At 46.9% G+C, this 23,604-nt stretch overlaps 2 protein-coding genes and 2 non-coding genes across 18 annotated transcripts in view; all 4 read right to left on the bottom strand.

The window, feature by feature from the left end:
- The window catches only part of Baz2a (bromodomain adjacent to zinc finger domain 2A), a 39,333-nt gene extending 30,643 nt beyond the window's left edge, over positions 1-8,690 (bottom strand). For 3 of the 15 annotated variants that reach the window (XM_076920577.1, XM_076920572.1, XM_076920582.1), the window contains exons 1-2: positions 8,518-8,690; positions 3,982-4,125 (exon numbers count right to left, since the gene is read on the bottom strand). The gene's annotated coding sequence lies outside the window, so the exon portion shown is untranslated. Of the gene's footprint in view, positions 1-3,398; positions 3,592-3,981; positions 4,126-7,426; positions 7,500-8,517 lie in introns of those variants that run through there. The other 12 variants (XM_076920583.1, XM_076920584.1, XM_076920586.1 and 9 more) reach the window with 7 other exon arrangements.
- Positions 8,691-10,018: 1,328 nt separating this feature from the next.
- Atp5f1b (ATP synthase F1 subunit beta) lies at positions 10,019-16,867 on the bottom strand. Its single transcript, XM_076920570.1, has 10 exons — positions 16,487-16,867; positions 15,867-16,049; positions 15,458-15,632; positions 14,927-15,048; positions 14,511-14,695; positions 13,914-14,072; positions 13,692-13,814; positions 11,855-12,067; positions 11,211-11,412; positions 10,019-10,267 (listed from the first exon to the last, which is right to left on the bottom strand). Exons 1-10 carry the CDS (start codon positions 16,611-16,613, stop codon positions 10,167-10,169), a joined length of 1,590 nt encoding a protein of 529 aa, XP_076776685.1. The 5' UTR covers positions 16,614-16,867; the 3' UTR covers positions 10,019-10,166.
- Positions 14,778-14,849, bottom strand: LOC143436529 (small nucleolar RNA SNORD59). Its single transcript, XR_013106493.1, has one exon. It is a non-coding gene; the product is annotated as a small nucleolar RNA SNORD59 (small nucleolar RNA).
- Positions 15,722-15,797, bottom strand: LOC143436530 (small nucleolar RNA SNORD59). Its single transcript, XR_013106494.1, has one exon. It is a non-coding gene; the product is annotated as a small nucleolar RNA SNORD59 (small nucleolar RNA).
- Positions 16,868-23,604: the final 6,737 nt, after the last annotated feature.

Raw genomic sequence — 23,604 nt, 5'->3', positions numbered from 1 at the left:
CCAGATGCCCTATACCATCTAGATCAGAAGAACCTGCCAGTCAGCATCAGCAAGGCAATGCCAACATACTTGACACACTTGTTTCTGTTTCCAGATTGTCAGCCACCCCACTAAGAGCAGTAATTCAATCTTACTTATAAAGATACCATTTTCACAAAAATCACATATGCCTGCCTGTTTGGTTTTATATGCAGCCAGCAAGTTTCTGATAGAAAAACCGCAATTTCAATGGCAGGTGCATGTTTTCAGGGCAGTTCGAATGATCTTCACATTTCCATTCTTAGTATTTCAACTCTTGTCCCTAAGAAAACCCAAATGACAACAAAACAAGATTGAGCCAGGCATGGGGCACACACTTAATCCCATTATGTAGAAAGCAGAGACAAGCACATCTCTGTAAATTTAAGGCCAGCCTGGTCTACATAGAGAACTTCAGGCCAGCTAGGGCTACCTAATGAGACACATTCTTAGGGGTGGTGGTGGATAGGGAAATTCAGACAAAAAACAAAATGGAGAGATACAGGCCACAGTTTATCCTTTAGAAAAAAAAAAAAATCTCTTGGTTAGACCAGGCTTAGTGAAGTCTGTTCTGTAATCCCAACATTTGAGAGGGAGAAGACAGGATTGCTCCCGGTTCAAAGCCAACATAAACTTCAGATACTTAGTTCTAGGCTTGCCTGATCCTAGTACAAAAAAACCCCAAGTCTCTGTTGCAATTACATTGATTTTAATCCCAGCATTCAGGAGGCTGAGGTAGGTGGAGCTCTTGAGAGTATGAGGCCAGCCATGTCTACTCAAGGAGTTCTAGGACAAAGGGCAATATAATGAGACCCTGTCTCAAAACAAACAAACAAACAAAATCTCAGCTGAGTGATGGTGGTACATGCCTTTAATCCCAGCACTCAGGAGGCAGAGGCAAGAGAATATAGATTCAAGGCCAGTCTGTTTTCAAAGCAAGTTCCTTTCCAAAGCAAGTTCCAGACCAGCCAGAGCTACACAAAAACCCTGCCTCGAAAAACAAAAAAAAAACAACAAAAAGATCTCTCACTTTGGTTCAGCACCCTCTGACCTCCAGAAGCCCATATACACACCCCTAATTTTTAATAGTTCATTTTTATTTTATGTGCACTGGAGTTTTGCCCATATGTATGCCTGTGTGAGGGTGTTAGACTGGTAGGTAGGGCTGCAGAGAGTTGTGACTGCCATGTGGGAGCTGAGAATCGAACCCCAGTCCTCTAGAAGAGCAGCCAGTGCTCTCATCTGCTGAGCCACCTCTCCAGCCCCTGCAGACCAACATGTTATTTTGGGATAGAGATATGGCTCCTCAGTTAAGAGCTGCTCTTCCGCCGGGCAGTGGTGGCGCATGCCTTTAATCCCAGCACTTGGGAGGCAGAGGCAGGTGGATTTCTGAGTTCGAGGCCAGCCTGGTCTACCGAGTGAGTTCCAGGACAGCCAAGGCTATACAGAAAAACCCTGTCTCAAAACAAACAAACAAACAAACAAACAAACCAAAAAAAAAAAAAAAAAAAAAAAAAAAAGCTGCTCTTCCGGAGGACAGGAGTTCAGTCCTCACACTCAGGTCGCTATGGGCTGGCTCCGGGTACACCGGTGGTGCAGAGGCACACGTGTAGGCAAAAGACCCATTCATACACACAAAGTACAACAACAATAACAAATTAAAGGAAAAAGAAAAAAATCCACACTTCAAGAAATGTTCTTTTGGGGGCTGGAGAGATGGCCCCGCGGTTAAGAGCACTGGCTGTTCTGCTACTGCTCGGAGTCCTAAGTTCAATCCCCAACAACCACATGGTGGCTCACAACCATCTGTAATGGGATCCGATGGCCTCTTCTAATGTGTCTGAAGACAGCAACAATGTACTCACATACATAAAATGTTAAAAAAAAAAAAAAAAAAAAAAAAAAAAAAAAAAGGGAAAAAGGGTCTTTTATAGACGAAAGTTAAGTCGTGATAGCAAATTCCCCTAATTAGTTCTGTAAGCTTTACTTCTAGGAACCCAAGTCAACGAATAGGCTTCCCTGCAGGACTAGACTAGAATCACCACTGAGGAACGAGGTTAACATTCATTAATCAATCCCCATCCCTATGTACACATCTAAGCACACATCTTCCCCCTTTCCCCTTCTTCCACGTCTCAGAAGTACCCTTCTCTCCACAAGCTTATTTGCTCAGATGCTCTGCAATAAATAAAACTGTCATGCTTAAAAAATATTAAGAAAAATCAAGAAAGCCAATCTAATTCCATAAAGATCTCAAGTACTCTTGGCAGCTTTCTACACGGAATCTGCACTGCTTGTTCTGAATAGTGATCACTGCTCGTGATAACTCACTTTGATTCTCTATGACCTCTAACTCGGGGCAGGAGCGGGGTTGAGAAGAGATAGTGTACAAAGGAGGACCAAGATCAGGGGGTCAACTATAGTTGACTACTGGATGACAAATGATTACTACAGTGGAAAAAGTCTAACGTTTGGCAGATCCAAGCTTGCCCAGAAGGCTTCAGAAAATGAAACCAAATCAGATTAAAATGGTCATTTCAAAACAACAAGAGACGCAGCATCGAACGCACAGCTGCCATTTCCCGGCCACTTCCTGCGGGAGGCTGGGGGAGGGGCAGTTTGTGTACAGATGGAGGTGGTGGAAGCTATCGCCCCCACCAACACCACTCCCCCGAAGGATACAAACCCCTCACTCCAGTAAGCGCCACAAAGGATGCCTGCTATTGGCATTGACTTCTGGAAGTCGGGAACGCCGGGAAAGAAATGGATGATGCGAGAGCACCCTCTCACTACGGAAATGGGGATCCCCTTTGGACAGGAATTCCTTGGAAAGGAATCCCTCTTTATTCTTCCCTCAGTTTTTGGCCCTACTCAAACCCAGAAGCCATGTAGGAGTTGTATCAACCCCCATCTCAAGAGTCGGGGATTCTCCGGAGGCTCCAGGGCCCCAAGCCAGGCCGGCACGACCGACAGCCAGGCCCTCTCCGCGACCGGGAGAACAGAAACCCGAGGCTCTCCAGGGAGTCACCGTCTGTCCCCCACTCACCGCGGCCGAAACCCCCACCCGCACGAACCTGAACCTCAGGTGTAGCCCACTGCGGGAAGCCCCGCGTCCATCCCCTGCACACGGGCAACCCCGCCACCGCCCCAGGAGGTGGAGCCCTCCCGGGGATTCCGCCGCGAGTGGATGCGTCTCCACCCCAGCGGAGCTCGGCCGCCGCCGCCGCCGCCTCAGGGGGGCCTCGTCAGCCGCCACCCGCTCCCGGCCGGGGTCCCCCACCGCCTCGGCGGCGTCACCTGAGGCGCACCGGCCGCCGGAGGAACTCCCGCAGAACACCGGCTCCCGGCCCGCAGGCCCCCGGGCCGCACACCCCACAAACCTGAGGCGAAGGCGTCCGGCCGGGTCGGGGCTCGCTTCTCCCCGGGGGGCGGGCGGTTCACATGGCCAGGCTCCGGGCGCCAGGAGGGAGGAGACGCCCGCGGGAGAAGGGTGCAGGGTACGGGGTCTGGGAGGGGGAAGGGGGTCGCGGTTCAACCGCGGGGCCTGAGCGGAGCCAACATGGCCGGCGGGGGAGGAGTGAGCCGGAGGGGGCGGGGAAGCGGGGCCGACGGCCCCGCCCACCACTGCCGCGGCCGCAGGGTCCTAGTGCCCGACTTCTTCCTCGCAGATCCGGATCTGGGTCCTAGCGCCCAGAGTCCCTCACCGCAGGTCTTTGCTTCACCCGGATTTCATTGAGGGCTGGAGTCTTGCCTCACCCAGGTCAATTTGAAAGGCGAGCCATATCCCAGGGTTAACCTTAACTACTAGAACACATTTCTAGGACCAAAGGCAGCTGCTGCATTCCTAACCGTTTGGAAGATAATTTCGGGGCTGTTTATTTCCTCAGCAGGATGGTGAAAAAGTGGAAGTTGATACTCGGGGAGCGATTTTACAGAGATGGAGAGAAACACAATTCTACTCACCTATGTCCTGTAGGGACAACCTGGTCCTGCCTGGATCACTGCTTTCCTGGTGTCATCTGCAGGGCCTTGGTCGTTGGGGAGATTCCTGCACATGAGGAAAGGAGACTTGGCTCTGGCTCCACACAGTCAAGATCTGAGTCTAGCCTAAATGTGGCCAAAGGGTAGAAGATAAGTAGTAACATAACCAACAAAATGTCCCAAATGTTTATTTTTCTGTTCCCATACCTTTCTAACTAGCTACATAGCAGTGTTCTTTGGGGAACTGGAAACCTACAAAGGAATTACAGCTTAACTTTCACCTAAATGTGTACTGCAGGGACCCAAGATGGGAAGCAGTGTCGTGTGTTACAGCTTGTTTTTTTTTTTTTCCTTAAATTCCAACTTCTCACTTACTAGATGAAGAAATTAAGACCCACAGAAGCTCGCTGACTTGTTCAAAGTCATACATTAGATACAATATGGACTAGAAGGGCTTCATTCCCCTTCCTTACAGTTCAAGACTTCTAGCTTCATGATTCCCATTCGACTCCATGAAATGTAATTCTAGAATGTAAACAATTGCCTAAACTATGCAAAGCTAAGTCTGAATACTTAAAAAGAGGGACAGACAGAAACAGGATAATGACATTCTGGCTGGTTCGGAGGTGTCAACAAATATCTTCTCTTGGAGGATCCCAGGAGATTGGAAAGCTGGGTATGGACAGAGTATGATAAAGCCAAATCAGCCGTCTGATGTGGGTTTCTTACCCCAGAAAGGGATTCTGAGTGTGGGAGACATAACCCACCCATCATTATAAATAGTTCAAGATAGGCTTCAAAAGGAAGATCTCTTTTAGATAAGCCAACAATGCGCGCTAAGCAGAGGGTTCCTCTCCCTCAACTGAGGTAAGTAGATTACCAAGGGAAGGAGGAGACAAATAAAAACAAAATTTCAAGTAAAAGACAAGTAAAAACAAAATGTCAAAATGAGTTTATAAAGTCAGTCATGACAGTCTACGCCTGTAATTCATTCCGACATTGAAAAGGCATAGATGGGAGGGTCGCCCTGTGAGTTCAAGGCCACCTTGGTTTACAAATTGAGTTCCAGACTAGTCAGGACTACATAGTGAGAATGTGTGGAAAAAAAAAAACAAAAACAAAAGGACATTTATAGGTCGCCTGGGGGATACACTTCATCCTTCCAATAGCCCACTAACCTCAACGCCCTGGAGAAAGAAGTAAACTTATGCTAAAAAAAAAAAAAAAAAAAAAAAAAAAAAAAAAAACGTGTAACCCCACCACCACAAAAAAAAAAGCTTAGGTTGGAACTGGCATCTATGGCAGGAGAGGGAAGAGAAGAGAAAGGTGTAGAGGAAAACTGCTATCTTTTTTTTCCTTTTCCAGGGCAGATGAATCTTCCTCCCACCCAGTGGCTAACCAGTTCAAGACAGGGCACGCAGAGGAGGAGCCTGAGATAGTCAGACGTCCGTGGCCACGCCCTTTCGCTTCACCACCACACACCCACACACACCCACTGCTGGCTCCGGAAGAGCCGGTTACTCCTGTGCCCCACTGTCCCCACCCCTTCCGAGCCCCAGGCCTAGTCTCCTCCGCAACCTTTAGGCCCAAACTCAGCCCTGAGCCAGTCAAGAAAAGGGTAAGATAGAACACCACCAAGGTTTAGAGAAAAACAGGGCATAATATGTTTTCCCCATCTGGTAGAGAAGGGCTTCTTATCACTCTACCCGACCTAGGCTGAGATCTGTCCCTGCTCTCTAAAGGATAAAGGTGGGCTGGGAATACGCCCCAGAGCTTTTTACTTTTTGCCAGATGTCTTGACATACAACACTTGTGACCCTCTCCCCATGCCAAATCTGAACAACAAAAGGCAGACTTCACCCCATGTGTCCCCAAGCATTTGTCAATCCCATACAATGTGGCTGGTTAGCCAGCAAGCCTCCCTTCAAGAAGCTACTCCAAAGAGAGAGAGGGGCCAACGGTCATTTTATTAGCAACTTGTGAGAATAGTATCTGAGGAACAGGCTGAACCTCCCTCGAAAGAAGCCAGAGGATGATGAGAAATGATGTGGGGATAAATACCTGCCACCCTCCCCTCACTCTCCCTGTTCCTGCTGTACCTCCTCCTGACTCTGGGTCAGCTGCCATCGTGCCAGCCACTCTGGAGCCAGATAGCTGGGGCTATGAGATGGCGGTATGCATCCTAGCTGTATCTTCCGTTTCCACTTCAGACACCCCAGACATCCATCCAACCTTGAGCACCACAGGCTACACACACACACACACACACACACACACACACACAGAGTGCCCCTCCCAGCACCTCTAGTTGTGACTCAGAATAGTATAAGACAAACCCCGACACCCATCTTCATAATTCTGGAGGCAGGGGCACTAGAGAAGAAGCACGGGGCTCAGCTGGAGTTGGCGGAAGGAGTATTCCCTATTGAAGGTAGGGTAATTATAAAGACCTCCCACTCGCTGACTGAACCGATCACGCCTTAGCCACTGCTCTCGGCCCGGTAGCAATCCCCATTGGTCTGTTTTCGGCACTCAGGTTGGGACAAGACAATCTCAATGTATTTTAGTAAGGTTAGATTTTCTCATAATATGCCAAAAGGAATATAACCCCTCCCCTTCTCCAAGTGGGTCTGTGTCCCTCAAATTTAGTCTCCAAATTCCCCAATGGACAGCTCCATGGTAAACACATAAGACAGTGACAGGTCGTTGTGGTTTTTTTTTTTTTCCCTGAAATAGAGAAGGTCGGGCTTCCTTTGCCTTACCCAGCACCCCAAATCCCTTAGAGATTTAGCCCCAGTCTGTTCTGCCGCAACAGCCGCTGAAGCTGAGTATCACAAGGTTCCCGCAGCGCGGCTGCCCCCGGCGCCAGGGCTAGGGGGAGGGGCCAGCCCCAGCCCGGCCGAGGGCCTTCCCACCGAGATCAGGGGGCGGTGCTCGGGTCGGACCCCAAACTCCGCAGGAAAAGCTTTAGGTGGGACTTAGCTGAACTTGAATGGTGAGCGGAGCCGGGCGGACAGCGCCTGTACCGTGCGTCGCCCCCCCACCCCCCGCACGACCCGGAGGGGTTGGGGTGGCGGTTATCCCCACCCCCCCGCCCCGGGTTAGGATGGCGTGGGAAAGCGCTAGTTCCAGAGAAGAGGAGGCAAAACCCAGACCGCGGGAGAGCTTTCTGGAGACGGAGGCGCGGGGGAGGGGAGATCCGAGGCTGGAATAGGAGGGGTTCCCGGGAGAGGATGGCGGAGAGGCGTGAGAAGCCTCCGGATCCCGGGCGCAGAGGACAGGGGAGGAATGGGCGAGCAGGCAGTGCGGGGGAGAGAGCAAGGGCAGCCGGCGCAGGGAAGGTCAGAGCCTGGATCCCAGGGGAGGACGCGGCTACGGGGACGCCCTGCACCGGACCCCGGGCCTGGAGGCGGATGCCGGGCCTCACCTGAAGCAGGGCCGGGCCGGGCGGCGGCGGCGTCGCAGGTGGCCGAGCCGGGCGGCGGCGCCTCCTCCCCCAGCCCGAGGCCGGCGGCGGGGGGGTGGGGGGGGAGGTGGCGCTTAAAGGGGCAGGAGCCACCCGGGTGAGGACGAGCGCTCAGGGACGGCTGTCGCGAAGGCTCCGCTGGGGGAGGGGACGGCGGGTGGCGTCTCCTAGGGGCCAGAACCAGGAAGGATCCCAGATGCAGGAAAAGACGGAAACTTCTACGACGTAGTTGGGGACAGCGGTGGGTCTGGGCTGGAGTACTTGAAGAGCTCTCTTTGCCGGCGCGGAGCGCCAGCTAAGACTTATTCACAAAGGAGGCTGGGGAGACAGTGGGAGCCACAAAGATTCAAGGAGGCCCAGGGGAGCCGGAAAGGGAGCTCAAGGCCGAGCATGTCGGGGTCACGCACAGCGCCCTGCTAGGTAAACATGCTTCTCTGGGCCCTATCCGTACTACAGCTGTACAGATCTGGAATCAGGAAACCACAAAGGCAAAACGCTCTCTGCCTGTCCTGCCAACCCTCTGAATATTGTGGAGGCCATCCGAAACAGGATAATGAGGCTGATGCAGGGCTGAGAATCGGCTTTATTCATCGCCCCAGCCACCACCACCACCACCCTTGCAGCAACCTCTGGGGCAACAGGAAGCAGCTGCTCGACCTGGTGGTGGGTTAAAGTCGGGGGGGGGGGGGGAGGAAGAAACACTGAGAGAAACTAGGGAGGGGAAGCATCTCTTACAAGACTGAGACTGGACTAGTATTGAATACAGTAAAATACTACTTGAATCTCTGCACTTAAATTGGGGCGGGGGGGGTGTTTTAAGGGTGAGGAAGAAAGCCCTAACCTAAGATACAACCACAGGCTCTTCCTTAGAGCTGGAGCTTGCCAATGCTAGGAGATCTCATGCTCACCAGCTAAGCCCCGTGTCCCCCACAGTCCATTTCCCCTCCTTCACCCCCCAAAAGAGCAAAGGTTAGGCCCCACCCCTGCTGAGTCAGCCAGGGAGGGAGCTAGGCATCCCTCAGGCCTTTCCCAGGGGCAGCTATCATACTTACCCATGTCAGGCTGGCGGGACTCCAGATTTGGACCCGGCTTCTCACTGTCCTTGGGTCTCGCTTTAATTGAAGGCTACTGTTAGATCCTGCCCAACTATAGGCTGGGAACTCGAAAAAAAAAAAAAAACACAAAAAGCTAATGTATGCTTCCTGCGAACCACACAGCCTGAACTGCTGTAGGGTGATGTCCCTGTATGACAGACTGGGGTGGGAGGGAGGAGGGAAGGGCGGGGCTTTCATTGGGTGGAGAGAGGGAGGAGGCGAGGACAGGGCCGACCAGGAGAAATATGGAGGAAGGTTAGAACTATATTAGTACTTTAGAACTGTGGTTGAAGGGGACAGTAAAGGATGAAGGAAACAAAGAGTTGCAGCTAGCGAGAGAAAAAGGTTCTTTATGTTAGAGAACATGAACACCGGGATGCAAATGACCTTTAAAATATCAGTTTCCAAGTCTGTATTTGGGTGACAAAGCAGAAAGAGGTAACCGGTTATGTACTCTTAGGTCTTCACCCAGCTTTTTGCCCACTCCAGTCAGGATCTGGAGTAGGTGTCCCCACCCCCATAACAGCATTTTCCCCCAACCCAAGCTCCGAGAGCAAACTACCAAGCACAGGCAACTCAGAGGCGCCACCTTCTGTCCTGATCTTGACACGGGAAGGACTGGAGCCAAGGACGTCATAGACAGATGGACATTAAACTCCACCTCAGGAACCTCTCCCAGGGCCTTCAGGTCACAGGGAGCTCAGAATTGGGAGTTCAGCTGTCCCTGCTCTACCCTAAGTGGACAACCTTGCAAGGTGGAACTTATAGATGCAAGCTCCGCCCCAGGCCAGCTCCAGCTCGTTTGGTAAATAGCCATTAGATGACAGTACCTCCTTGCAAATAGCCTTTAATAGATTTCAAAATGGTGAGATTGCAGTTCTTGTAGTCTCAAACGCTTCCACAAGAGGCCGTTGTAGGGCACAAAATACATCCTAGCATAGTGTACACTAAGGTACATATTTTATGAAGTACTGCTTTTCAAAAGCCCAATGGCAATACTATAAAAATTGGTCTTTGTAACACCATTTAAGTCTTCCAAAATTTTCATAAGGAATCTTAACAGGCCTCATGTTCTTTGCCCTGCAGATTCAAACACAAACATGCACAGCTAGGCTTGTTCAAATGTCTGACAGTGTATTAGGAACGTTCTAAAAAAATGAGTGCCTACAAGACCCTCAATTGTGGCAGATATTCAACATTTCCTAAAAACTTAATCCCTCTTTTATAAGTCCATCTATTTTCCCCAGGGGGAAAACAGTTTAGTGATATTTGGAGCAAAAACCAAAAATTTATCCTAAAAAACAAAGCTGGGCCTTTTATGAAACAACACAAAGCCCACAGAATCACATTAATAAATCGATCTTTTGATAATCCTGTTTCTAACATACATGACTTTATCCTAAACTTGGCCCGTGAACTCAATTGTAAGCTGTTCAGAAACAAGATAAACAGACATAAATGAGGGGTATATACTTTATTGAAAACTTTAAATACTCTTCAGAGAGAACATCACATCTTCAATCAAGGCTCTGTGTGGCCTACATGGAAAACTGAGCTCTCAGCATGGAGAGGTCAGAGCAGAGTGCTGAGTTTGGCTAAAGGGCCACTCACGACCCATGTTCTTCTGCCAGCTTGTCAGCTTTTGCCACAGCTTCTTCAATGGGTCCCACCATGTAGAAGGCTTGCTCTGGGAGATGGTCATAGTCACCTACATAGGGGAAGACGTCGTTAGTAAGAAGCAGTACAAACACCTCACCACTGGAGCCCACTGGTCGGTCGGATGAATTATTTTCATGCAAGGAAACTTTTCATAGACTTCCAAGTGAAATTTACTTTTGGGTATTTTGGGGGGTTGGGGTATGAGTTCCTGGCTGGCCTGGAACTCAAGACCCTAGAGAGCTACTTAGGAGCACTGGCACTGAAGGTGTGTACCATATCCACCCCCTTCCAAGTGTAATTGTTTTTAATGATTTATTATGTATCCAGTTTCTGCATTCATGCAGTATATGTGGAATTTAAGACAAGATGTACTAGATCAATGTAAGTTTGGGGCTGAGGAGGTAGCTTAACACTGACTACTGCTCTACCAACTTGTATGTAACTCCAGGGACCTGACACCTCTTCTACCTCCACTGGCTGCTCCTGGGGCATCTAACCCCTCATGGGATGGCACATACATACTCAAGACACACAAGCACTTAAAAAAACACCTGGTCTACAGAGTTGCAGGACAGCTGGTTCTACACAGAAAAAGCCATAATTTGGAGCACCTGAGTTAAAATTTTCACTTTCAACTCAGTGACATGGGACAGTTAATGGAAGGCAGGGTGATGGCCCCTTTAAGAAAGGTAGACGGAGCCAGGCGATGGTGGCGCAGGCCTTTAATCCCAGCACTTGGGAGGCAGAGGCAGGCAGATTTGAGTTCGAGGCCAGCCTGGTCTACAGAGTGAGTTCCAGGACAGCCAGCACTCAGCACTATACAGAGAAACCCTGTAACCCTGTCTTCAAAAAACCAAAAAAAAAAAAAAAAAAAAAAAAAAAAAAAAAAAAAAAGGTAGGTGGTATGCATCACTCCATTATGTTAGAATGAGAAGATAGGTTTTATGGCTAGGCTTAATAAGAAGTAAAAACCAAAACAAAAAAACCCTCACCTGCTAAAATCTGCTGGAATCCTTTAATGGTCTCCTTCAGGGGCACCAGCTTTCCCATGTGACCTGTGAAGACCTCAGCGACCTGGAATGGCTGAGACAAGAAGCGCTGTATCTTCCTTGCCCGAGACACAGTCAGTTTATCTTCCTCAGAAAGTTCATCCATACCCAAGATGGCAATGATATCCTGGAGAGACTTGTAGTCCTAAAAGCCAGATGGAAGGACAGAGTCAAGTGCACACTTCTTCACAAGTGCCAGGCGGCCATCAACCAAGGTTGGTGTCTCATTCTTCATATTCAATTACATTAGAAAACAACTGATTTTTTTTTTGGAGACAGAGTTTCTTTGTGTAGCCTTGGCTATTCTAGAACTATTGCTGTAGACCAGGCTGGTCTCGGCCTCCTGAGTGCTGGGATTAAAGGTGTGCACCACTATTGCCAGGCTGACAACTGGATTCTAAGGGTGAAGTACAGTACCCTGAAACTAGGGACACCTTATTAACAGTTTCAATCCATTCTCAACTTTCCTCCATCACACAAATGACTAGAAAAAAAATCTAGTCTAGAAAAAGAAGTCTAGTCTTATAGTTTTCAAATTCCTTACAATTCAATGGCCATTGACCCCACGGAGAAAGATCCTCACTCACCTGCAGGATTTTCTGCACCCCTCGGGCGACATCATAGTGTTCACTGCCAACAATGTTGGGATCCATAATTCGAGAGGTGGAGTCCAGTGGATCCACAGCCGGATAGATGCCCAACTCAGCAATAGCACGGGACAGCACAGTGGTAGCATCCAAATGGGCAAAGGTAGTTGCAGGGGCAGGGTCAGTCAGGTCATCAGCCGGCACATAGATAGCCTAACATGAGTCAAGAACCCAGGAGACATCAGTAGCAACCCAACTTCGTCCTGTTTAAACCAGCCCTTTTCAAACCCCCCTCTCAAAATCAAAGTCTTTTTTTTCTTGGCATCCCTGGGACTAGATTAAGCTATGGACTCCCTTATCTAGGTCAGCATACTATGCTAACACTTTACTGTAAGTTCTGCTCTTAGCAGATGTTCCTGCACTGCAGTAGCTAAGTTAATATGACCATGAGGGTGCATGTCTACTAGTAAGGTCTGCTTAGCATTGTTGTTTTGCTTGTTGTGTGCCTTGGAATATGTAACAAACAAGCAAGATAACAATGAAAGCTAGATGTAGTAGCTCCTGTCTATAATCCCAACTTAGGATGCAGAGGCAGAAGGATTGCTATGTTGGGAAACCAAGCTGAGTAGAAAGTGAGTAGCTACGCATATCTAATGTCAGAAAACCCACAGGAGAGGTTCATTGCCACTGTGCACCATATGCATGAAGGAGCCTGCAGAATGTACAAGAGGGGCAGCAGATCCTTGGAACTCAATTACAGGTGGTTGTGAGCCACCATTAGGTGTTGGGAAAGTACCTTTTTTTTTTCCCCCCTTCAAGATAGGGATTCTCTATGTAACCCTAGTTGTCTTGGAATTTGCTCTAGACCATCTGACCTCAAACCTGGACATTTGTCTGCCCCTGCTTCCTGTGGGCTACCACCACCTGCCTACAGAAAGTACTTTTAACTACTAAGCCATCTCTCCAGCACCAGTCAGTACCTTAGAATTACTTGAGGACTGTCCCATTTCCTGGTTTGAAACAGTGTCGTGTAGTCAAGTTAGCCAGGAATTCACTATGCAGCTGGAAATAGCCTTGAGTTCTGATCCTGGTGCCTGTTTCCCATGTGTATGTATGTAAGATCCCAGGTGTATGTATGTAACAGCAGGCCCAGATAATAATAAACATATTTGTTTCTAACTTCACCTTTACAATCTAGCATGCAAGTACATAACTTTACACATGATTTTAACTGGCCAACTCTTCCTAATTAAGAGCACCCTTGGAGTAGGCAGGAACACATTGAATCCCCATCCCTGACAGGTGGACACATCTCTGAGATAAGAGGCCAGCCTGGTTTACATATCAAAAAAAGTTCCAAGGCAAACCAAACAAACACTGCAAGTCTACATAATGAGACCCTTTCTCAAACAGCCCCCTCAAATAAATAAGTAAATAAGTAAATAAGCAAATAAGCAAGCCCCTTTTGAGACGTAGCAAGAATTTGTTTTATGTCTTTGAAACATTGGTTGTCCTGGAACTATACCTAGAGCAGGCTGGCCTCACTCAGAGACCCCCCTGCCTCTGCCTCGTGTGAGCGCCACTTCACCCAGCACATGGTGTTTGTCCTTCTCCCTCCCAGACTGAGTATGTTTACCTTCACTGTGTGGAAGCCAAAAGAGGCACCTGATCTCCTGAAGATGGAGTTACAGATGTGAGGTGAGCCATCTGACATGGTACTGAACAACCTGAAGAGCTAAAAGCATTCTTAACCATGAACCCAAAATATAATATGGTTTCATTATCTCCCTGGGTTTGTTTTACCAACTGAAATCCTTATCCACTTAATTTTCCTTACCTGCACTGAGGTGATAGATCCCTTCTTGGTCGTGGTGATTCTTTCCTGCATTGTACCCATGTCAGTGGCTAGGGTAGGCTGGTAGCCTACAGCAGAAGGGATTCTGCCCAGTAAGGCAGATACCTGAAAGAAAGAAGTAAAGAACAAGGGTCTTGAGTGTCTATGTCTTCCTTCTAATATGCCCAACTGGCTTAACAAACCAGGCCTCCAGGCTTCACATACCTCTGAGCCAGCCTGGGTGAAGCGGAAGATATTGTCAATAAACAGCAGGACATCTTGGCCTTCCTGGTCTCTGAAGTATTCAGCAACTGTCAGACCAGTCAGAGCTACCCGGGCTCGAGCACCAGGCGGTTCGTTCATCTGCCCATATACCAACGCTACCTGTAGAACATACACAAGTCAGAAAAGCCAACAAGTAATAAGGAAACCACATAGAAATCCAACATTCCCAGTCAGAGAGAGAGAGAGAGAAAGAAAGAGAGAGAAAGAGAGAGAGAGAGAGAGAGAGAGAGAGAGAGAGAGACAGACACACACCACTAATGGGGTCTCTCACTACATGCCAATGTTTGCAAATTTCATGAAAATTCAAAATGCTGAAAATAATTTCTGCCTGAGATATGTGAGTGGCTTCCATTTCACACCTTCAAATCAGCTTTCAAAGAACTGCATTACTTATCAAAACTGAAGTCTAGAAATATCTTACACCAAAGAAATTATACATTGGTGTTCTGGACAATGGTGATAAGAAAGGGAAGCATTACAGAACCTGGGGCCCCATCACATCAAATATAACACACTAGTTTTCTGAATAGAGCTCACCTTGGAAGTGGCATCTTTTAGGTTGATAACACCAGATTCAATCATTTCATGGTATAAATCGTTGCCCTCACGGGTCCTCTCACCAACACCAGCAAATACGGAGTAACCACCGTGGGCTTTGGCAACATTGTTGATCAGCTCCATGATCAGCACAGTCTTCCCAACACCAGCGCCTCCAAAGAGTCCTGGGTCAGGAAGAAGTATTTCAGATCTCTGCATTCCCAAATTAAACAGCCTCCAAAAAATGTTCAGCTCTGCCCATTTTCCCCTTCTCAGGAATGGCAACTGGCTTCAGCAGATTCAGAAGAACGAAAGTCAGAAGCTAATCACCATTGAAGGCTGTCTGTCAGAACACACTCAAAAGACGTATTTCCATCCTTTACTGCATTTGGAAAATGCACCAAAAACCAACTTACCGATTTTCCCACCCTTGGCGTATGGTGCCAGAAGATCCACAACCTTTATGCCAGTCACCAGGATTTCCTGTTCAACACTCATCTCTATGAACTCAGGAGCCTCGGCATGAATGGGAGCGAATCTGTAAGGTTCAGGGAGAGAAGGATCAGTACTAAGTCACCATGCTGGAAAGCTGCACTAGTCTCTGCTGACAGTCAAGTCTAATCTTGTCCACGTAAGCTGTCATGGAACATCCAACTCTCAGAATTAAAAAAAAATTGTCAAGAACAATCCTTTTTCCTGATATACCTGTAAATTTTAGAGAAACCATAATGTACGCCATGAACACAAGCTTTAAATAATTAACAGGGGATTCAATGTAGCAAGTTTTCAGCAATCCAAACGTCTCTATCTTTACTTTTGATAACTGAATACAACAGAAATTGAAGTATTACTATAGGAAAACTTTGCTTTATTACCAGTTATTACCCTACTGTGTAAAGCTGCAAGAAAAGGTTCCCATATTCACAAATGCAATGAGAGGAACTTACTGTTTGGTTTTGATAGGACCTCTCTCATCAATAGGTTCTCCAATGACATTCATGATTCTGCCCAAGGTCTCAGGACCAACAGGAATTTTGATTGGTGCCCCTGAATCCAGTACTTTCTGGCCTCTAACCAAGCCTTCAGTGCCATCCATAGCAATTGTTCTGACCGTGCTCTCCCCTGTCAAACAGAATGAAGACATAAAGACGTTTAGGTTAAGCACAAAATCTGACAGTATGTAATGAAGGGTGATCAAAAGAACAAGCCTCCCTCTCTCAGGACCTGAGTGTGGCTTCAGCAAACTCAGAAGAACGAAAGTCATTTTGGTAAAGTCATCACAGAAGGGAGATGGCACAGATCTTACAATATTTAAGCCTAATAAGCGCTTTACCACCCCTAAAAAATCCTACTTACCTAAATGCTGGGCCACCTCCAAAACCAGTCTGCTGTCCCTGCCTTGCACTTCCAGGGCATTTAGGATAGGTGGTAATCCCTCGTCGAACTGGACGTCCACCACGGCGCCGATGACTGCCACGATTCGCCCGGTGGCGGTGCCTGCCTTTGGGGCCGCAGACGCCTGCGCCGCATAGTCTCTGGCTAGCAGACAAAAAGATATTGGATGGCGTTGGTGTTAGGACATCTTAAGGTCACCGGACTCCCCGATTTATCCCCCAAGAGAAGGCTAGTTGAGCCCAAACTAAGTCTCTTTTAAGACAGGGAGCCTCGTGGAAAAGGCCACCCTGCAATCCGGAACCCGCCCGCACTGCTTTCCCAACCTCGTGCACAAAACCGCCATTATTCTTGAGTTTGGTATCTCCATCAGAACCTCAAGGTCAAGGCAGCTGCCCGCCACTTTAACGTCACAAAATGGGACACTGTGGTTCGATCAACGCTCCCACGGCCGACTGTCCTTGCACTCCGCGGTTGGACAGTAGTCCGCTGCCCCGGGATCCTTATGGAGCACGGATCCGCTAGGCCCAAGCTCAAGGTCATGGGGAGAAAAACCGAACTCCCTCCTCCAGGAAGGCGCTTACCAGGATGGACCCCGGCGGGAGCGGCTCGCAGTAGAAGCTGCGCCGGTGGCAGCGCCGCCGAAGGGCTGAGTCCCCGCAAGGCCCCGGAGGCCGAGGCCGAGGCCACACGCCCCACAAGACTCAACATGGCGGAGTCCGGGTGGAGACTGAGAGCCGCAGCGATCCCGGCCGCCGGTCCTGCAGCTGGGGCGGGGTAGCCTCCGCCGTGGCCACAGTCATTGGATGATCTTGCTGTTCGTCATCATCACTGACGCTCCTATAGGGTAAAAACCTCAGTGCTCATCATCTATTGGTCTAAACTGATGTCAATCTAAAAATCACTGTTTTAAGTGGAGGAGCCGCCCTCTAAGCCTCGACACCTAATTGGGCCATAGAAACGTCAGTAGGAGAGGGTTTTTTGGCGGAACTACGTTGAAATAAAGGGGCGGGGTTCCGTTGAATGTGTTCTCTAGGCGGTCTTTGACTGTCCTTGGACCTTAAGTTAGGTGACAGTCGCGGAAGTGGAGTGGTGGCATCCTGAAAGTCAGGACCCTTCTGTGGCTCCAAAACGTGGGGTTTCCTCGACAGCGGTGAGGGTGGAATTTTCCAGATCCGAAACCTGGAGCCTCTTTATCATTTAAATCCGTGCAACGAAAGAAACTAAAGCAACCCATCCTTCAACAAACTCGAGGAGAAAGGTTATTTATTTATAACACTCGAGGGGTAATTTTGAGTCACCTAATCATGTAAAGAAATTGCCCTAAGCAGACGTGCTGGCAGAATCCTGTAATTCTAGAACAGGTACAGGGTCAAGAGTTCTAGGGGCCAACTTAAGCCCCTTGAGACCCTGTCTCAAACACAAAATGGAAGGTCAGAAGTAATAGACATAGGCTGTGATATGTGTGCAGAAATCTGTAAGGCAAAGTAGAAAGGAAGAACATGCGAAGTGAACATTTGCCTGAAACCGAATTCCTTCAGTTTGGTTGTAGATAAGGTGAAAGGACAACCCTACAGTGAGAAGAAGCCCAAGCCAGGGCTCAGAGGACTTTTGAATGAAAGTGGAGGCTGGCCAGAAGTGTGTGTTGCTCTAGGATGGAAAGTCAAAGAATCAATGACATCCTTGCCTGAGATATTCACTTTATTCAGCGACAATGGGGACAGGGTGGAGCTCTAAAAAGGAAACCCTTAGTCTTCCTATGAGAACACACATAGCTGTAGTACTGCACCTTATTACTTCCCATCATCCTTCAGTACTTCCCATTTTTCTGCATGATGATGAAAGTTTCTCCGTTTGACAGTGGAGAGCTAAGGCTGTAGCAGGAAAAAAAGGAAAGCACCCATATCCTCCTCCTAGCAATAATATGTATGTGTTGTTGAAACAGTCTTCTTGTAGTTCAGACATTCTTTGGACTCAGGCAGTCGTGTTGTCTCAGCCTTCCCATTACTAACATAATATCTAATAACCTTGCTAAGGAAGTGAGCCCAATGCAGGACAAGGTGTTGCATTCCTGTAATGTTAGCACTTCAGAGGTGGAGGCAGTAGTTTAAAGTCACTGGATAACACTCGGTGACACTAAATAATAAGTAAATAAAATTCAGAAAGAAAAGAACCAAAAAAAAAAAGTCAACATTTGATTAGCATGTAGAAGAAAAAAATATGGGGCAGGTGAATAATAAGATCCAAGGATGTGATGCAAAGAATCAAGAGGCTGTTCTGGTGAGACGTCTCAGTGGATAAAAACACACTGCTCTGCTCTTGCAGAGGACCAGCGTTAAGCTGGCAACGGCCTGTAATTCTAGGGATCCAACACCACCTCCTGGCCTCTAGAGGGCACTCATGTTTCCTCTGGCCTCATAGGCACCAGGCAAACAATGCATGCAGGCAAACACTAACACATACAAATCGCCGGGCAGTGGTGGCGCACGCCTTTAGTCCCAGCACTTGGGAGGCAGAGGCAGGCGGATTTTTGAGTTCTCGAAAAACCAAAAACAAACAAACAAACAAACAAACAACAAAAAAAACCCACATACAAATCAACTTGAATCAGAGTCGGGGCTATGTAGTAAGAAACTGTCTCAGTAGAGATAAGATGAGAGTGTAGACCAATGTTAAGAGTGTTGTCCTGGGAATGCAGAGGTCGGTTCCTGGGGTCGTCTTCAGGCACTCTCCACCTTGTTTATGTAAGTGATGTATATGGCTGTTTTGCATTCATGTATTTCTACCATGTGGATGTGTGCTATCCTTGGAGGCCAGAAGAGGACATTGACATCCTCTGAAACTGAAGTTATAGACAGTTGCAAGTCTCCTCTGTGCACTGGGAATAAAATCCTTTGAAAGAATAGCCAGTGGCCTAAGGCATCTCTCCAGCCCTTCTCCTCCATATTTATTCACTATTTTGGTGTTTTTGAGACAGGACCACACTATATAACCCTGGCTGTTCTGGAACTCTCAGTGTAGACCAGGCTGGCTTTGAACTCACAGAGATTTATCTGCCTCAGAATCCCAAATCTTGGGATTAATGATGTACGCTGTCACTCCCACCCCAGGTTATATTTAAGACAAAGTCTTTTCACTGAACCTGGAGCTTACTGTCAGAGTGCTTGTCAGTGAGGCTCCATGATCTTCCTCTCTGCCTCCCTAGGTTTGGTCACCCACCACTAGCATGGCCCCTCCCCTCCAAAAATAAAAAAGTAAGATAACAAGGGCAGTTGGTCAATACTTTGTGGGTACAGCACTGAAACTCATAAAACCAGGTGTGTGACACGTGCCTATAAGCCCAACATTGGAGAAGTGAAACTAGGATCCAGGAAGCTGGAGAAGATGGCTCACTAAACAATCTTACCAAAGCCGATGGTCTGAGTTGTATCCTTGCACACTGTCCTCTTACTTCCATGTCTGCCGTCCTCCAAATAAATAGGTGTACTTGTAAAAGTGGGAGGATCGTCAACTCAAGGTCATCCTGGCTACATGAGACCCCATCCAAAACAAACAAGTGCCAGGCACAGCGGCACACACTGTTATTCAGGCAGGCCAACCCAGGCTCTATCTATATAGGGAACTCCAGGGCACTCAAGGCTTCATAGTAAAACTTTGTCTCAAAATAAGTAAATTAACTAAGGGATTTCAAGAATCTCAAGTCATGTAAACATTCTAAACCCATTTGAATTTAACAAGTAGGAACTCATTCCATTGTGGAAAATAAGTCGAATGGTGAATGGTCTGTATGTAAGTCTAGGACATTGCGTGTTTGTGGTCCTGGGACTTCACACATATTAGACAAGCACTCTCCGCTGAGCTATTTCTCTAGCTTCATCCACTTTCGGAGACAGCTTGTGGCTCCCAAGCTGATCTTAAATGTAAGATTCCCCTGCCTCTGTCTGCTATCACAAGTGTTGTAGTAACAAGAATATGTAAGGACACCCTGAAGAAAAAAAGATGTCTGTGCTTTGCCTGGCTGCACAGCAACCCTTTCTGTTGTTAATGTGTATGGGTGCTTTGAGTGTTTTGGGCTAGGAGGCCAAAAGATAGTATCAGATCTCCTGGAATGAGAGTTACAGATGGTTGTGAGCCACTTGACATAGATGTTTGGAACAGAACCCCACAAGATCAAGTGTTCTTAATTCCTGAGCTACCACTCTAGGCCTCTACCACCCCACCCCAACTTTGAGGCAAGGGTATCTGTGATTTGAATGAGAATGACCCCATAGGCTCGTATATTTGAATGCTTAGTTCCCAGGAAGTGGAAATGTTTGAGGATTAGGAAGCATAGTCTTATTGGAGTTGGGGTGACATTGTTGGAAAGAGCCTCACTAGGTAGGGGTGAGCTCTAAGGCTCTCAGCGACTTCTCCAGCACCATGCCAGTCTGTTTCCTGTCATGACAGTGGGCTAACATTCTAAAACTATAAGCAAGCTCCCACGTAAATGCTTCCTTTTATAAGAGTTGCCTTGGCTATGGTTCCCTTCACAGGGACAGAACACTGACTAAAACAGTCTCATTATGTAGCCCTGCTGGTCTCTAATTTACTGTTATAGAAACAAGGCTGGCCCGAAACTCCGAACTTCCTACTTCTATCTCGAGACTTACAGATGCGTATTACCATTCCCAGCTCAAAAATCTGTTTTTCTTTTTAGAGACAGGGTCTCAGTGTGTATATAGACCAAGCTGGTTTTAAACTCACAGGGTTCAGGCATGCTTCTGCCTTGCAAGCTCTTTTTTTTTTTTTTTTTAATTATTTCATGTGCATGTTTTTCTTGGATGTATCTTTGTGAGAGTGTCAGATCCCCTGGAACTTAGTTACAGTTGTGCAGTTGTAGGCGGTGCTGGGATTGAACTCAGGTCCTTTAAGGAAAAGCAGTCGGTGGTTTTAATTGCTGAGCCATCTCTCTAGCCCTTCCAAGCAAACTCTTTAATTGAGACTATTGTCATGCATATGTCTTTCTGCATCTAGAGCAGAAGCTTCTATGGTTCAGCTAGAATGCACAAGGAAAACAGGAGCCAGACCAGGGCAAAACCTTGATCTTATTATTTACTAGGTATCATCAGACAATTTCTCTATCAGTTTACTTATAAAAGGGCCAATAATGGGGATAATCTCATTGGACTGTTCTAAGCATTAAACAGAATTGTATGTTAAAAAAATCAAAAACAGTATCTGGTGTATAGTCCATACATGTTAACTAATTTTAGTAATTGTTTTACTTTAGATTGATTTTAAAAATTATGCATATAGCTGGTTTGTCTGCACACACTGTCCTCTCTGAAGTCAGAAGAGGGTGCCAGATCCTCTAGGACTGGAGTTAGTTATATAGTGCAGGTAATTAAACCCCAATCCTCTGGAAAAGTACTCAGTACTCTTTAACTCTGAGCCATTTAGGGGTAGTTTTATTTTAGGGGTTGGAGAGATGGATTAGTGTTGAGAGCTGACTGGCTGCTTGTGCAGAGGCCCAGGATTTGGTCTCTGGTACCAATAGGGAGACTTTGAGCTGCAATTCAGCACCAAGGGACATGATGTAGTCTTACCACCTTTGAAACCAGGTATATATGTGGTATACATACATGCAAGTAAACACTCATACACAGGGAATGAAGACTTTTAAAAGTATTTAATTTTTATGCATGTGTTTTGACTGTAGTATGGATGTGTGTACTATACATGGCTAATGTCCACAGGTCGTATGGCATCTGCTCACTGGAACTGAGTTACAGATGGTACACACACATACACCAGGCACACACACATTTAAAAGTCCATTGTGCTCACACTTGTCACCTTCTAATTTTGTTAATTTTTAATGTTTTCCTGCAACAACCTCCTGACTTCTTACCTCGACCGGTTCTGGGAACTGAACCTAGGGCCAGATAAGCATTCTACCACTTAGCTATATCCCTGGCTCACTCTTTACTGAAACCAGACCTGTTAAAATTATACAAAAACAGAAATAAGTGATCAGCTTTGGTTGAGATAGCATTAATTGGCTTTCTGAACAAACCGACTTTTAAACTTCTGGCACTATCTTTCTTGGTTGATAATCATATTATCCAAATGATACTCCCTGTGAAATGCAATTTTTCAGTCAGGTCTAGTTGGCACACATTTGTAACCACAAGTGACAGTACCCTGAAGTTCATAATGGGAAACATCACCAATTTTATGATGAAAATTACCTCACCAACTCATCTTACAATATTGATATCTACACTGATCAATTCCTGCATTCCTCTAGAACCCATGTAATTCTTGAAAATAAAATTCCATTGTAGTTTTCATTACCCATGATAAACACATTGAAGGACCCCTAGCAGATGCCTACAACTTTGTATAATGCTAACCCAGAATTTGTTATATAGATTATGGTAAAGCTTACTCTACATATTAGGTATTAACACGTTTTCAGGGTTCATGATTACACCCATGAACAAAATGCTCACAGTGCTATGTACCCAGGTCACAACTTTGTTATATGAAATTGGTGTTTCTCAAAACAGTCACTATACCATACTCATCTTGCGATGTAAGATGATCCACTGCCTATAAGCTGAGCTGGGGTAAATGATAGTCACTGTGTATTGTTGGGGTACTACTAAGGTTGGGACCTATATTTATTCAACCTATTTCCACAGCCATTCCCATCTTTGAAACCCTTTTTTTTTTTTTTTTTTTTTTTTTTTTTGCTGGGCGGTGGTGGCACACATCTTTAATCCCAGCACTTGGGAGGCAGAGGCAGGCGCATTTTTTCTGAGTTCCAGGACAGCCTGGTCTACAGAGTGAGTTCCAGGACAGCCAGGGCTATACAGAGAAACCCTGTCTTGAAAAACCAAAAAAAAAAAAATTATATGAGTACACTGTCACTGTCTTCAGACACACCAGAAGAGGGCATCAAATCTCATTACAGATGGTTGTGAGCCACCATGTAGTTGCTGGGAACTGAACTCAGGACCTCTGGAAGAGCAGACAGACAGTGCTCTTAATCACTGAGCCATATCCCCAGCCTGAACCCCAATTTTTAAAAGTTTTTAAATTTTATTGCATTGATATTTTGCCTTCATGCATGTATGATGTAGTCAGATCACCCAGCACAGGAAGGAGTTAAGGGATTGAATCTGGGTCCTCTGGAAGAGCAATCAGTACTTTGATGAGCCATCTCTCCAACCCTAAAATCCAATTTTTACCTAGGACAGAACTTGAGGTTATAACCCAGAAATAGGGTTCTTGCTGACTACATTAGAGAAGCTGAAGAACTGAGCACAGTGGTGCAGTACTTACAATCTAGCACTCAGGGCGGAAGCAGCAGTGCTGAAGTAGAAACCAGCTTAAACTCCCTTGCAGGAACCAACCAAAAAAACAGACACAGGGAGCTAGAAAGACAGCTCAGCAGTTCAGAGAATTGCCTGCACCTCTCGAGGACCCAGGTTCAACCCCCAGTACTTTCAGGGGACACATTCATACATGTAGACAAAACACAGAAAATCAGAAAAAATAGAAAAAACAAGCCAATTCTCCCTCCTAAAAACCTTTCTTTGAATTCAGGTAATACCTCCTTCTAAGTATGAGTCTGGTGTGTTATCACTTTTGTGGTTGGGGTCACCACAGCACAAGGAACTAACTGTATTAGTGGTCACAGCATTAGGAAGGTTGA

Source organism: Arvicanthis niloticus, chromosome 22 (genome assembly GCF_011762505.2).
Source record: "Arvicanthis niloticus isolate mArvNil1 chromosome 22, mArvNil1.pat.X, whole genome shotgun sequence".
Lineage (NCBI taxonomy): Eukaryota > Metazoa > Chordata > Mammalia > Rodentia > Muridae > Arvicanthis > Arvicanthis niloticus.
The sequence above is the reverse complement of the archived record's forward strand: the minus strand, read 5'-3'. Positions and strand labels throughout refer to the sequence as shown.

Excerpts from the sequence above, each read along its gene's own strand:
- Atp5f1b (XM_076920570.1), bottom strand. The coding sequence starts at position 16,613 with ATGTTGAGTCTTGTGGGGCGTGTGGCCTCGGCCTCGGCCTCCGGGGCC. Across the intron at positions 13,815-13,913 it reads TCACCCAGGCTGGCTCAGAG|GTATCTGCCTTACTGGGCAG; the intron begins GTATGTGAAGCC and ends TCTTTCTTTCAG. Across the intron at positions 10,268-11,210 it reads ATTCCAGCAGATTTTAGCAG|GTGACTATGACCATCTCCCA; the intron begins GTGAGGGTTTTT and ends TCCCCTATGTAG.